The sequence below is a fragment of the Erythrolamprus reginae genome, chromosome Z, assembly GCF_031021105.1.
Source record: "Erythrolamprus reginae isolate rEryReg1 chromosome Z, rEryReg1.hap1, whole genome shotgun sequence".
In the NCBI taxonomy this organism is placed as follows: domain Eukaryota; kingdom Metazoa; phylum Chordata; class Lepidosauria; order Squamata; family Dipsadidae; genus Erythrolamprus; species Erythrolamprus reginae.
The window spans coordinates 44,842,070-44,857,101 of NC_091963.1; the positions used below are offsets into that span (position 1 = coordinate 44,842,070).

At 43.4% G+C, this 15,032-nt stretch overlaps 1 protein-coding gene across 2 annotated transcripts; it reads right to left on the minus strand.

Moving 5' to 3' along the window:
* Positions 1-848: 848 nt before the first annotated feature.
* On the minus strand, positions 849-6,295 carry CYCS (cytochrome c, somatic). Of its 2 annotated transcripts, none has more exons than XM_070729076.1 (3): positions 6,204-6,295; positions 4,648-4,824; positions 849-1,253 (listed from the first exon to the last, which is right to left on the minus strand). In XM_070729076.1, exons 2-3 carry the CDS (start codon positions 4,814-4,816, stop codon positions 1,108-1,110), a joined length of 315 nt encoding a protein of 104 aa, XP_070585177.1. In that variant the 5' UTR covers positions 4,817-4,824; positions 6,204-6,295; the 3' UTR covers positions 849-1,107. The 2 variants fall into 2 exon arrangements, with proteins under 2 accessions (XP_070585177.1, XP_070585178.1); XM_070729077.1 differs by lacking the exon at positions 6,204-6,295 and adding an exon at positions 5,539-5,561.
* Between the last annotated feature and the right edge of the window lie 8,737 nt (positions 6,296-15,032).

A 15,032-nucleotide genomic window follows, 5' to 3' on the forward strand; every position in this document is an offset into this window, starting at 1 on the left:
TTCCTCAGTTCCAATGAAACAGTCCACTTACCTTCATACTGGATAGTAAAGGTATTTAGGGCCCTAATTCCTGATCTACCTGGATTAAATACCGGTAAGTGCACATCTGGAAGGCCACATATATAAATTCAAAGTATGCATACACACAGCATGATTTATGTGATGGTTAATATTCTGGCAAGCAACAAACCATTTAGCCAAGACAAAAGAAAAAGATGAGCCTCTTTTCTTTCTTTCTCCTTCTTTATGCCATCGCCCAACTGCCTAAAAGGAAAATAATTGTGTCTCCCCCACCCCCCCAAAAAAGATTCCTGTCGAAAAACTTAACTGATGTTAAGATAGGGTGATATCTGAGATGAAACACGGTTAGTAATACCAAATATTAGTATGTGTGCATGAATATGCACTTCTGTTCAGTTTTCCATAAATGTAATTGAAATGCAAAAAAAAAAAAAGTTATATGCTAGTTTGGTTGGTCCACTGCTTAGAGGTATCTGGATATTCTGCGGTTGTTTTTAGTTTCTGCAAATGATGAGTCATCTTTGTCTATATAAGACAGGCTCTTATAAGCAGTTCTACTTTGACAGTGAGGTGCATTGTTCCATAGAGGTCACCTCAGTGATAACATGATTTGCATTTTTGTACCACTTAATATAGTTTTTAATCTCCCCGTTCCCCTTCTCCCCCATGGCCAAAAGGACACACAGAAGCTCTTCTAGTTACCAGATATATCAGAGAAGATCTCAGAAGCCACATGAGTGTTTTAAGATAAGCATTCCTCAAAGCCCTTTTTTCCTTCCAAAGGTAGTAATTCATTTATAAAAATAATCAAATCCAAACAAAACAAAGACATTGATAGGATTTTAATTACATGATTCAGGTTGCAATGTAGTTGTCCTAACAATATTCCTTCAAGCCTGATTGCACAATTCTATAAATTATGACAACAAATATGTATTTTTAACCATCCATGATCAAAGTTCTCTTGTTGATGAGTAATATTTTTAAGTGTTAGGTACAATGTATGTAAAAATAGAAAGTTTAAGATCTAATCTCATCACAGAGAATGCTTCTGTTCGATAAAATAAATAAGGCAATGCACAGTCATTATTTAGTGGCTTCCTTAAGATATGCTATTATAGCTGTCCTCTCTTTCTTATTCTTAAGGCCAGCAAAGACCATCTTAGTTCCTGGAATATACTTCTTCGGATTTTCCAGGTACTCCATCAATGTCTCTTCTCCCCAGATTATACCTATGAGAGAATATTATTACAACAACATTGTAGAATTAAATTCAAAATAATTTATATTGTTTATCAGAATCTCTGTATTATTCTTTTCCAAGGTGTCCATATTTTCTAAAAAAAATTATATTCAATATAGTAGTTAAGGCACTGAACTACAACTCAGAAGACCCTGAATATCCTATACCTTGAACCTGGCTGGAAGACACTGACCAATCACATTCGCTTAGTCCAATTTCCTCATTGCTTTGAGGAAAATAGGACATATTACATATTGTGGCTTTGGTTCTACAAAATTAAGTGCAGATATGAATCTAATAAAAGACAGGAATGACATATTACAAGTTATACATAATAATTATTAAAATAAAGAAAACAACCAAGCCTTTTATTGCCCAAATATTTGACATTAAAACCTGCAGACATAGACAGAACATCAGAGTAGTATAAAGCAGTGTTTTTCAACCAGTGAGACATGGTCAGGTGTGCCGTTCAGCTCAGCTTCCGAGACCGTAAGCTGAACGTCATTCTTCGTGCCTTTTTCCCGCCTTCCTTCTTTGGGGCCCAGCAGGAGAGCGCCGGCAACAGCGACATCGGGCAGTAGCCAGGGGGCAGCTGCAAGTGGGAGTTCCAGGTTGGAGGCACCGGCAGCACCCCGCCCAACTGGAGCTTCCCTGGCGTCAGCGGCAAGTGTCCTTTGGGGCCCGGCGGGAGGTCACCGGCAGCGGGAGCAGGAGGGTGCCATCAGCAGCGGCACCAGGTAGTAGCCAGGGGATGGCGGCGGCGAGCAAGAGCTCCAGGGTGGAGGCACCGGCAGCGCCCCGCCCAGCTGGAGCTTCCCTGGCGGGGGCGGCAACCAATATCCTTTGGAGCCCGGCAGGAGAGCACTGGCAGTGGGAGCGGGAGGGTGCCGGCTGCAGCGGCCCCAGGCAGTCGCTGGGGGATGGTGGCGGTGAGAGGGAGCTCCAGGGTGGAGGCACCGACGGTGGCGGTTGGACGTGTTGCTGGACACCGTACATGCTGGCACTCGGGGCTGGCACTGGCCCGCTGGCTGGGCCGGAGGTGCCAGCCCCATGCCCATGACCAGCACAGCACCAGCATATACAGCGTCCAGCAGCCGCTGTCAGGGCTTCCGCTCGCAGTCAACCGCTCTGCCGCCACCCCTGGCTACTGCCCGATGCCGCTGTTGTCAGCGTGGTGTAACGAGAGGGAAAGAGAGAGAGAAAGAGATAGCAAGAGAGAGAGAGAAAGAGATAGCAAGAGAGGCACAGAGAGAGAGAGAGAGAAAGAAAGAGATAGCAAGAGAGACAAAGAGAGACAGAAAGAGAGGCAGAGAGAAAAAGATAGCAAGAGACAGAGAAAAAGAGAGAGAGAAAGAGAAAGAAAGAAAGCAAGAGAGAGAGAGCAAGAGAGGGGAAAAGGAGGGAGAAAGACATAGAGGGAGAGAAGGAGGGAGAGAGAAAGAGCAACAAAAAAGAGAGGAAGGAAGAGAGAAAGAGGGATGGAGAGAAATAGAGCGAAAGGGAGGAAGATATATATATTTTTTGTCCAAACTTTTTTTTAAACCCCCCCCCCCCCCCGGCTCAATGTTCCCCAGGATTTTGAAAATATGAATAATGTGCCGCGGCTCAAAAAAGGTTGGGAAACACTGGTTTAAAGAGATAGAAACACAGAATTGCTTGTTTCCCACCAATTTAATTCTTTGCAAAAAACACTAGTTAGAGATTTAAGAGTTACAAAAAATAAAGATTATTCTAGGATTATTTTAGAAGATTGACAGATATGCTGAAATGTTAGACCAGTCATTTGGTATTGTTTCTGTAGTTCAAATGAATGCAGTAAGGAAGTCTAAACATGCTTAAACTCTGAAGAAATATTTAGGTTTTTTGACCCATGTATCAATGCTGATGTAATATGTTGGTTTATATAAAATTCACATTGTGCCATAGCAAACCAAACCAATGAAGAAAAAATGAACTGCCTCACAGTACCCAACAAATTATAATTAGAACTAACAATTTAAGAAACCTGGTTACAATTTGCTTTTTAAAAAATTCTTCTCCCAACCTTTTTTCCTTGTTTTGTATGCCATTTTGAAGATAGGGATAATTTAGAATACTTTATTTACCATTCTGAGTGAAATTAAAGGTTCTAAAACTTTACAATAGGACTTTATTATTATTCTGTTAAAATATTTTCCTAGTAAAATTCCACCAGCTACTTATATCAGTGAAAGATGCTCCTGTACTAACAATTATCTTACTTAATACATATTTTTGTCATACACCTCCTAGTATTAATTCATAAGGTCAGGAAACAGTGATCTGCAATTTAGAAGGATCAGATTATGTGATTGCTCAGTTGCTAAGGAAATATGGGAAGTGGGACACCTAAGGGACAGGAATTAGGATTCATTACATTGTAAAAAATGTATTAAATCTGAAAGTGATAACATATACTAAAATTCCACCAACATACAGTGATCCCTCGGTTTTCGTGGGTTCAAACTTCGCGAAACGGCTATACCACGGTTTTTCAAAAAATATTAATTAAAAAATACGCGGGTTTTTTTCTATACCACGGTTTTCCCCACCCGATGACATCATACGTCATCACCAAGAGTCACTTCTCTCTCTGTCTCTCTTTCCTGTCATTCTCTGCTTCAATCATTTTCTCATTTCTCTTTTTTCTCCCTTTTTCTATCATTTTTTTTTCTCTCTCTCTACATTCCACTCTCCCCCCTCTTGCTCTCTCTCTCTTTCTCCCTCTCCCTCTCTGTGAGAACGCCTGCCCCACCTCTCCTGCAGCCCCCTCGCTGATAGCTGGGATGAAAGTGCTCTCAGCTAAGGGACTGTGAGAGGGGCGAGGCAGGCATTCTCAAAGCGCTTAGAGCGGCTACCGGCCGAATGAGGAGGATGAGAAGCCGTAGCCGCCAACGCTGCTGCAGGAGGACCCGTGTCCGAAGAAAGCCGGTGAGAGGTGGATCGGGCGGGGCGATAGCGGCGAGGGGGCTGGAGGCGCTGGGGGGGCGGGGGCAGCCGACATTCAAAGCAATCTTTGCCGGCCTCCGCACTTTTGTCGCTCCCTGCCCTAATTTCAAGCCCGGCTCCTTGCGCTGCCTTGAAAAAGGGTGCGTGGGGGTAGTTTTTGGCTGTCCATAGCCAAAAATGGTGTTTTTACTTCCGCACCGCTACTTTGCGGAAAATCGACTTTCGTGGGAGGTCTTGGAACGTAACCCCCGCGAAAATCGAGGGAACACTGTATACTGAAACACTTATTCACTGTAGCAAGAATCCATTTTTTAAAAATGGATGTTTTTAAGCATACAATAATCCTTTGATAATACGTTCTCTTCTTCCCATTACTATTGCATTTGCTTTGTAAGGCAACACTTCCATTTTACCTTTGTTTTTGTTGGCTTCTGTGTAGGAGTAACCAACAGCTTGACCAGTCTTCCGCCCAAACAGACCATGCAGATTCGGACCAGTCTTGTGTTTGCCTCCTGCCTCCACAGTATGGCAGGTTCCGCATTTCTTGGTAAAGATGTCCTTTCCCTTTTCAACGTTTTCCATTGTAAATGCTGAAAAGACATAAACATCAGCAGGGTTAATTAAAGTAATATGCAAAAGTGGATAGAAACTGCAAAAGACAAGGCATTCCAAAACATATATTGAAGCACAAATGCTAAAACTAGAAGCAAACTGTCAAAATGTATATTTTTGTAATGGATGACATGCTTGAGTACAATAAATGTATTTAAAGCATTTCATACTTCATGTTATCAACTGCATGGAGATTGTAATGAAGTTTACAAAAAATTCACCATTGTCTGAATTATTAGGATTAGGGTCAATATTCTTTTCCAGCCCAGTCTTAGTTCCCAGTTCTAAATATAGGCTTTGGATGTGATAACAATCAAACAGCATATCACAATCAAAATAACATAATCGGAATAATTAAATGATCAATAACTGTAATGCTAAAATTGTGCGTCTAGAAATTTTTTGTGATGTACTTATATACACTTTTGCTGAAAATATTTTCATATGCACTTAGGATTTCCTGCAGAAGTGTGCCAAATATATAAGATCAATGCATATACATTATTATGGAAAATATTATTACACTGATTAGGGCATGAGCACATTAATTGATTTGAGGTCAAAACGAGGTCCTTGCCATCTGGCAAAACTAGATTCAATTCAATAAATTATTCAATGACTCTATGACCTCTAATCGACACATAAACCATTACTTCTGCTACCAGGAAGCAGCCAAGGTTAAATCTGCTTACTCCGTCCATCTTCTTATTTCCAAGGGAATCGAGCTTCCTTCTCTCCTTTAACGAATCCCAAATACGGGGCAACCGTTAAAAAACGGCAGAGGCGGACCTAAGGCTCCCTCTGCCTTAAAGACTCCCTGACCTCTGGCCTCGCTGGACTGAAGTGCATCCATCGAGGACGTGTTAAAAGCCGCGTTTTAAACATTTGTAATCTGATTAAAGCCGCGTTGAGCCGCCGCCCTGACATCATTCCTTTGTCCCATATAAGGTTAGATGCCCCAACAAGAAGCGTGGGAGCGTCCGCTTCCTCTCTTTCGGAAAGAAGGCCTGACTCTTTCAGTATTCCCAAGCAGGGAGTTTCCCCCCCCCCCCCACTTGCGAATGGATCCTGCTTCCTCCCTCGGGCACTTTCCAGGTGGATAGTACCACAACCCCTCATTTGGAGGGGGCGCTCATTCCACAGCCACGTGGAGCCGCAAGCTGCCTCTCGTGGGATCTGCGCAAGCGTCGCCGGCGAGCCTGCAGCTGACCTCGCGAGCCCTCTGCCCCTGACCCGCCAATACGCATTCTCAGCTCAGAGCTGTTCTCCAGCTTTTCCCACCAAGCCTCTTTTTCCCAATTTCGGGAAGCTCGGTTCACTCGCGCAATCTTAGGATGGGGAAGGTTCTTTTAATTACCAGGCCAAGTTGAGGACTACGTGCAAGAAATCCGCGGTGTCGCACTCGCGCCGATGTTCCTTTCTCAGCCGCACCGTTTCTACCCAAGGGCACGGAGTACGCAAGACTTTGTAACCGGTGTCTCTGCAACCAAACTCCCTTGCTCGTCTAATGTACGTCGGCGAATCAGGTACTAGATAGAAGCAAGACTATTGGTCAGACTTGGTGCCTATCATCAACTAGCAAAGTAGATTGAGTCCCGAGGCTTGCTGATAAGCCGGCCTGCCTTTGCGCATGGGTAAGGACATAGGATGGGAGGAAGCTACGCATGCGCATTAGGTCGTTGTAACAAGGTCAAGAATACCTGAAGCCGCTGTGCCTTTCATGACCCCCCCTTAAGGGTCATGAGCTCTTTTGCCGGCACAAAAGTGACGTAAACGGGGATTCCGCCCCCAAGGCGAGAAACTTGCTGTACTTTTGGCGGCAAAAAGGCTGATAGTTTAGTGGGTGGGCGAGCGGAAAATAATGCAATCATCAAGCTGCTGAGATGGGAAAACTCTTAGCTTGCAGAGTCAGTTATTAAGTTCAGTGCACTGGAGAGATACATTTAGTTTGTAATACTAGATTGTGTTCGTGTTCTATTTTATTCTGTCCAAATTAGTAACCTTGGGTGTCTTTTAAAGCTAAGATAACCTTGGATGTTTTAAAGCTAAGCAAAATTGAATATGATCGTATTTGGATAGGAGAATAATACTAGCAGATAGCCAGGAAAACAATATGGATTTTGTTATATACTTGAGTCTATGAGGAGAGTTTATAAATACATACATACATACAGAGACTCTACAAAAGTTGAGTTTGACTCGCAGCAGACTTTCTGTCTCTTCTGTTAAATCTGGAGAGCCCAGAAATCATGGGTCCTGCCCAATGTGAAAATGGGCAGTGGGAAACTTTGCAATGACTGGACACATCCACAATAGCCAGTAAGAGTGGACAAGTCTTATCCAGTATGTCACCATCACGGTCAACGTGAAATACTACAAACAGCATACAGAGTTGCTTAATTATCACTTCTTCACCAACTGTTCAAACTTACAAGTGTGTTGAATGAATACAAATTACAACCAATCTTCATATTTATATCTGTTACAAATTTCCTGTTGTCATGTTGCAATCCAGATACCTGGTGCTGGGTTCACAGTTATGATTTCACAGCAACCTGCCATGATTTGATTGTTATTTATGATCTTTGCTGGATTTCTACAAGCAAAGACATGGTGAAGCCAGCAGGGGGTTACAAATGATGTATATATATTCTCGCTTAATGACCTGCAGTGATTCATTTAACAATGGTAACAGGAGTACTGGAATTTCTATTGCTTAGCCCTATGTGATATCACTTTTCATAACTGTGTCACTTAGTGATGGACATTCCAGTCTCAATTATGTTGTTAAGTGAGAACTATCAGTATAGCCACTAAAACACTCTAGATTGTGAAAAATAAATAAAATGTAATTAAATAACAAGCTACAAAACTTCTATTTATTTTTTGATATAATTATAAAGTTAGGTAACAGCTATTTGAGATTGAATGATATGATGAGATAAAAGCAATAGTGACTAATGCAACATCCAGTTATTGGTAGAAATGTAGAACAGCTTTATTTAAACATTTATTGAAACCAATGAGTGAGCTTCATTTCCATATGTGTGTACACTGTATACAGGGCTGCCATCAGGAATTTTGGGGCCCCATACAGCATAAGTGGCTGCCCCCCCCCGCCATTTTAAAACTACTTTAAGTCGCCGAGCCACTCCATCCCCCGGGGATCATTTCCCGCTTTACGCCAAGCAAGGCGGTCCCATAGGCCAGTGTTTCCCAACGTTGGCAACCTGAAGATATCTGGACTTCAACTCCCAGAATTTCCCAGCCAGATATCTTCAAGCAGTGTTCCCTCTAATTTTTTTTCGGTGTGAGCAGAAAAGTATAATGTCTGAGCAGCACATTTCCATGCCTGGGCGTGGATCGGTTAGAAACAAAAGGCGGTCACGTGACCTCAGGACACACAGCAACGGTCATAAAAATGAAACGGCAGCAAAGTTTTGATCCTCCGATCATCGGGCTGCTGCAAAGGTGCTAAGTGTTAAAAAGGGCCATGTCACTTTATTCAGGGCCGTTGCGACTTTGAACCATCAGTAAATGAACCAATGAGGCCAATGTTTCTATCTCCTGAGTAAGACAGTTATTAAGTGAGTTCTGCCTCACTTTACCACCTTTCTTGCCACAGTCGTTAAGTAAATCCTTGCAGCTGCTTGAACATCCCAAAAGATGTTCACATAACCCTGGGACATGGTCACCATCATAACTAACTTGTCAAGTGTCCAAAGTTTGATCCAATAACCCCTTTATTTTTCTAACAAAATCCTTTCTTCCTAGAAGGAAGAATAGAAAGAATAAAATGGAAAAGGGGATTAAAAGGGGATACAAAAAATAAAAAAAGGGTTTGGTTCAAAGTTCTGCTCAGATTGAAGAAATTGGAGTTTGAGAAGGGTTGATTAAGCTTAGAGTATTGTTTTGTTTGCTCTTTTTTAACTTCTATTTTTCTATTTAGATATATGAATTTAGGAATTGCTGATCTGTTTTAATAAAGTTAGAAGTATTGATTATAATACGATATGCAGTAGGTGATACTGATTTGGATTAATGCACAAATGGAATTGAATTTAACACTTTGGCATACTGGCTAATAAGTTAGAATTTTTTTTTGAAGGAACATTAAGGAGGGAATTTAACTAAAAGAAAATGTATGTAACTGGATGACAAAATTAGAAAAAAACCTTTTGCAACTTTTGGGATGATTGATATTAGTTACTAAGAAAATACAGCATTTTATTCATGGAAAATTAGATGGTGCATTGTATTATTTGAATGTTGAGAGAGAAAGAAATTACCCCCCAAAGGTTCTTCCACCCTCTTTCTCTCCATTCACTTCCTTCTTCCTTCTTCCTCCCTCCATTTCTCTCCTTTCTTTCTCTCTCATTCTCTCCTTCCAGGTCTCTCTCATTCCTGCATCCTCTCCCTCTGTCTCCCCTTCACTCTCTCATATGTTTATCTCTCCTCCCTTGTGTATCCAATCATTCTTGGCCAATAAAGAAATAAAGGAAGGATCGTCCCGGAACAGATCCCAATGGCTCCAAAACTGGGGGAGGGGGAGGGACCCGGTTATGTTGGAGGGAAACAGAGTGGGGAAGAGATGTGCTGCCAGGCACTCGACTCCAGCCCCTCCTGCCTTTTCATCCTCCCTCTCCGAAGCTTCGTCGTCCCTCTACCAAACCCCCACCCATCTCTCCGAAGTTTTACAACTCCTCCCATTGTCTCAGCACTCACAATGATCAGGTCTCATCTCTTTTGACTGCTGGATTCTCCCTTTCAAAATGCAGGGGGGGGGGGGGGGGGGGCAATCTTCCAGGCCCTGCTTTAAACCCTCTGAGGAGGCTTTTGAGACGGCTTCCCAGCAATTGAGTGGTTGCTGTCAGCAGCTTTGCTGGCCGTCGCAGGTCTTGACGTTAGGGCCCCCCTGCTGCCTGACCGGCTCTGTCGTTGCGTGCTGCTTCCCCGGGCATCCTTGAGGTCAGCGGGCCCCTGTGCCGCGGGGGGGGGGGGAGCGTGCAAGCCTCTTGCCTCCACCGCCTCCTTTTCCACCGCCCTGCTGCCTGAACCTGTTTACAAGGGGCTGGTGGAAGACTCGATGTTGCTTTTGCTAAAGGTAGGGGGGAAAAAGAGTAACAGCGGCATCGGATCTTCCATGTACAAATTACTGCAGGCGCCAGGAGGCGCTCATTTTTCAATTTGGCCGGGCCCCTGACGCCACTCCCAGTAGTACCGGCCTATCGGCGGCCCTGACTGTATATACACACACGGGGGAGGGGGTGGAGAGAAGGAGATTGAGAGTGACAAACTGCTCTAATAAAAAGTGTGGTTATAAATGTAGGAAAAACAAAAGAGATCATTGTCAATTTCAGAAAAAGCAGGCATAGCCATACACCTCTGTGTATTAACAAATCAACTGCGGAAATGATTCTGGATATGCAGCTGAGAAGCAGGTTAACTTGGTCACTCAGTAGTAGGACACTTTTGAAGGAAGTGGTCAGCGCAGCACCTTCATTTCCTGCAACATATGAAAGGAGCATAGCTTTCTTCTCTTATCACAGTGGTTCTCAGTCTGGGGGTAGGGACCTCTTTGGGGTCAAACGACCGTTTCAAAGGGGGCACCTAAGACCATAGGAAAAGACAAATTTCCCATGGTGTTAGGAACTAAAGCTTCTATTTTGGCGCTCTTAATTGGTCGGATTTTTACAATCTGACCAATTAGGCGTTTATAGTGGGGGTGTCCTTCTGACCTTCCTGCCAATCAACATAAAGTTCTATTTGGAGAATTGGTGCTAGACATAAGGTCGGGGCCACCACACAACATGAGGAACTATATTAAGAGGTCCCGGCATTAGAAACATTGAGAATCACTGTCCTATTAGTATCACTTTCTATAGAGCAGGGCTCCTCAAACGTTGTAAATGGGACCAATTCACACTCCCTCAGACTATTGGGGGGCAGGTCAGTTGGGTGGCATGGTTAAATCATGTGACTAATTTGGTGTGTCAAATTTAACAGTCCATTAAATACTGCACACAAATTAAACTTTAATTTGTTTTTCTCCTGGGGGTGTTTTATTTGCTTTTGTTTGCATGTTGCTCTTTTGGTTGACTTTTTTTTACTACTTTTCTCAGTTGTTTAGGAATCTTGTGGTCCACTTCAGAAAACTCATGTTTTGCAGCAATTCTTCTCAGGCCCAAGGAGCTTGGAAATCTCTCTCTCTCTCTTTCTGTCTCTCTCCATTCTCTCTCCCTCTTTCTGTCTCTTTCTCTTTGTCTCTGCTTCTCTTTCTCTCTCACTTTCTCTCTCTCTCTGTCTTTCTCTGTCTTTCTCTTTCCCACTTTCTCTCTTTCTGTTTCTCCCACTCTTTCTCTCCATCTCTCTCTCTGTTTCTTGTCTCTCCCTCTCTTTCTCCTCCCTTTTTTCTGTCTCTCTTTGTCTCTCCCTCTTTTTCTTTCTCTCTGTCTCTCTTTTCTGGAGGTGGGAGAGGTGAAAAACAGGCCATTTTCATAGGGTTTTTTTGGCCTCCTGGGGCATCTGTGCATCCTATTTTTCACCTCCCTCACCTTCACATTCTGCAGCCCAAAAACTAGCAAAAATGACTATTTTTTTGGTGTCCTGGGGCATCTAGAGCCGGGGTGACGCAGCAGGTAGAGTGCTGTACTGCAGGCCACTGAAGCTGACTGTAGATCTTGTAGGTCAGTGGTTCAAATCTCATCACTAGCTCAAGGTTGACTCAGCCTTCCATCCTTCCGAGGTGGGTAAAATGAGGACCCAGATTGTGGGGGCAATATGCTGGCTCTGTTAAAAAGTGCTATTGCTAACATGTTGTAAGCCACCCTGAGTCTAAGGAGAAGGGTGGCATAAAAATTGAATAAATAAATAAATAAATCTGTGCACCCCATTTTCACCTCCCTCATCTCTAGTACATCTCTGCGGGCCCTGTGGGGCTTGCAAAGGCAGGTCCTGCACTCAGCCGAAGGGTGGGTGGGGTGATATGGACGGGGAAGCCTCATGGTCCTGAGTGGGTTGGATTAATGTTTAATGATTAATACATGCAACCCACGGGCCCTAGTTTGAAGATCCATGCTATAGAGGGTTTATTGAAAGCATCCTGCCATTGTATTGCTGTGTGGTTTGGAAGTATTACTGTTTTGAACAGAAAGGCTGTGCAGAGAGTGGTAAGGATAGCAAAGAAGATTATTGAAAGCTCACTTCTGTCTATCCAGGACATCGCATATAAGCAATGCTTGACCAGGACCTGCAGTATTGTTAGGCATGCTGCCCCGAGTCTGCGGAGAGGGGCAGCATACAAATCCAATAAATGATGATGATGATGATGATGATGATGATGATACACCTCCTCTCCATGAATGGTTTTCATGACCTTCTAAGAGGAGGTTTTGTGGTATGTGAAGCAGAAGATATTCTGTATGGGGTAAGCATGTCTTGGGCAATTCCTTTTGGAAAACTTTCATATTTGAGCAAGAAAAAGCTATCTTCTGCATCTGTGAAATTCTGAAACGTACTTGATCTTTGTGCTACTTAGCAGTTTATTTCTGGAGTATCAAATATGCTGTTTTACAATATTTTCAATTCCATTTTACAACTTAGTGGATTTTTCTCTTCAAGATAACTCATATGGACCAGTATATGGACTCAAACCTATACCAGTGGAAAATTTATTTTCATCTAGATGATCTATTTCAGAAATGTGCACCTTGGAGCCTTCTGGAATTATAGATGGCAATTTTTATATGTCCAATCAGTAAGAACCATAAGGATCATTGTTCAAAATGTATGGAGGGCATTTCCATTTTCAAATCCTCTGGAACATATGGAGTTTGCCAGATACAGTCAAGTTTATTAGCAGCTTATGAACAAAATATTAGTTCTGCTGCTTTCCTAGCATAAGATGGAGAGTCAACAATTTTAAAACATTGTAAGACTAGAGTGCTGTCAGTTCTGTGGCTAAGATTGTTAAATAGGGTGAATGGAAGAGGCAGGAAGAAGTGGCTTCAAAACAACAGCTCTTTATTTGATAACTATTTACAAGCCAGCAAAGGCTCAGTCTGATAGCCAGCCCTTTTATAAGGAACTGTCAGACAGTCTAGCCAATCAGTAACCAGTTTTTTCCCTCCAGAATGGAGCACCTGTACTTCAGTCTGAGAATGTAATACCCTTCTTCTCTTAGTTGGCTAACCCAACTATGATGCAGGCACACAGATAGGCAGGGCATTTAGTTGGTCTTGCAGAGCTGCATAACTCAGATAGAGATGGGTGAGCAATCAGGTCAGATGAGCTTCTGTTGCTCCCAGCCTGACCAATGGAAGCTCCTGGATTTTGGCCCTGGACATGGCTGGAACTTTGAGGACCAGTTTGCTTGGAGATCGTCCCATGGTAAGTCTTCCGGACTTGGTTGGATTGAGTTCCCTCTGTTAGGAGTGAGTGATTGCTCCTGTTGGTTGTTTGCTCAGAAGTTAGTTCTGGTAGCCTAAGAGTGTGCTTGGTGTTGATCAACAGGCCACCTCCAGCTTCTATCGTCCTTGAGCTCTACTTGGTAAGAGTGAGGGCTGGTGATCTCTGACCACAGCAGGAACCACAGTATAGCTGTGGTTGTATACTAGATATCCTATGCTAATGTGTCAGAGCTGACTTGGGAGTCTACTGGGGCTTTGTCAGAGTAGTTAGGTTATAATCAATTTAGGTGGGATCATAGTTGATGACCCATTAGAAGTTTGGAATGATTTCTACCAGTGGTGGGGCTAGGAGTGATATGCTGCACTAATAAAATGTATCGATTTGACTTTGCCAATTGCCTTGGCCGATGAAGGAAAGGCCTTCTTTTGCTGATCTCACCATTCTTTCTGCTTAACCATTGCTGGAGGGACAAAATGGTAAACAAAGGATGTGTCTGATCCCCTGTTCTGCTAAATAGTTTTCAAATTGTAAGGCCATGAATTGGGGTCCACTTTCTGAAACCAGGATATTGGGCACATTGTGTGTGAGAAAAGTTTCCATAACACCTTGATGACCACCTCCACCATGGTGGTGGTCATGAGGTCTATCTTTAACTACTTTGAGTATGCGTCCATGACCATGAGGAAAGTTTGCTCATGAATAGGGCAGAAAAGTCAATGTGCACTTGAACCAGGTTGCCTTCAGCTGTTCCCATTCATGTGTAGGCACTTCTGGGGGAGCTCGTCTGGATTCCTGACATGGAGAACGGGTGGCTACCCATTCAGTAATGTCCTGGTCCATGTTAGGCCATCGGACATAGCTTCTAGCCAAGGCTTTCATTCTGACAATCCCCGGATGGCCTATATTCAATGCTTCCAATACTGCAACATGTAGTTTTACACACTTCTCCCAGATAAGGTAATACTGGCAGTTCATTTTGCTTGGTCATATGGTCCCAACAGACCCTTTCTCCTATCCCATCAACACCCAGTGCAAGACTTGTGTTATTATTTTGTCCTTGGTAGAGTGACGTGCTACCTAAAATGAGGTTATCAGGCCATAGTCCAAACAGTCAGTCAGAAACCCAGGTGTGGGGTCTGCCAGTAGCTCAAGCGAGGTACAGCGGCTGAAGGTGTTGGGATGCCCCAAAGTCTGTCCAGGTCTGTGGATTAGCCGGTAGGTATAGGTGGCCAGGAAAATTGCCTACCTAATCATCCTGGGCGATAGCAAAGCAGGTGTGGGGCAATTACCTGTGATGGGTCCCAAAAGCAGCTTGTGGTCAGTGATCAAGTCAAATTGCCACCCATACAAATAGTCATGAAAGTGCTTGACTCTGGCTACTGCAGCCAGTGCTTCTCTGTCCAGCTAACTGCAATTCCACTCCATTGTGGACAGAGTCCTAGAATAGAAGGCGATGGATATGTAATTGCTGATGACAGCCCTGATGCCAAAGGGTAAAGTGTTGCAGAGCAACATAAGTGGCAAGGTCTGATTATACTGGATCAGGAAGCTACCCACAGAAAGTATGCATTTGATAGTTGTGAAAATGGCTTCCTCAGTCCTTCCCCAGGTCCATTTCACCCTTTTCCCTAGCAGCTTGTGGAATGGCTAGCCACCATTGCCTTCTATTTGAGGAAAATGCTACAGAAGTTAAGGAAGCTGAGGAACACTTGTAGTTCAATCTGGTTCCAAGGGGTAGGGGCATCCTGAATTGCTTTAATTTTTGAATTTGATGGGT

Bases quoted from the DNA above. Each gene is read 5' to 3' on its own strand.
- CYCS (XM_070729076.1), bottom strand. From the start codon at position 4,816: ATGGAAAACGTTGAAAAGGGAAAGGACATCTTTACCAAGAAATGCGGA. The intron at 1,254-4,647 runs GTAAAATGGAAG...ATTCTCTCATAG, and splicing joins AGAAGCCAACAAAAACAAAG to GTATAATCTGGGGAGAAGAG.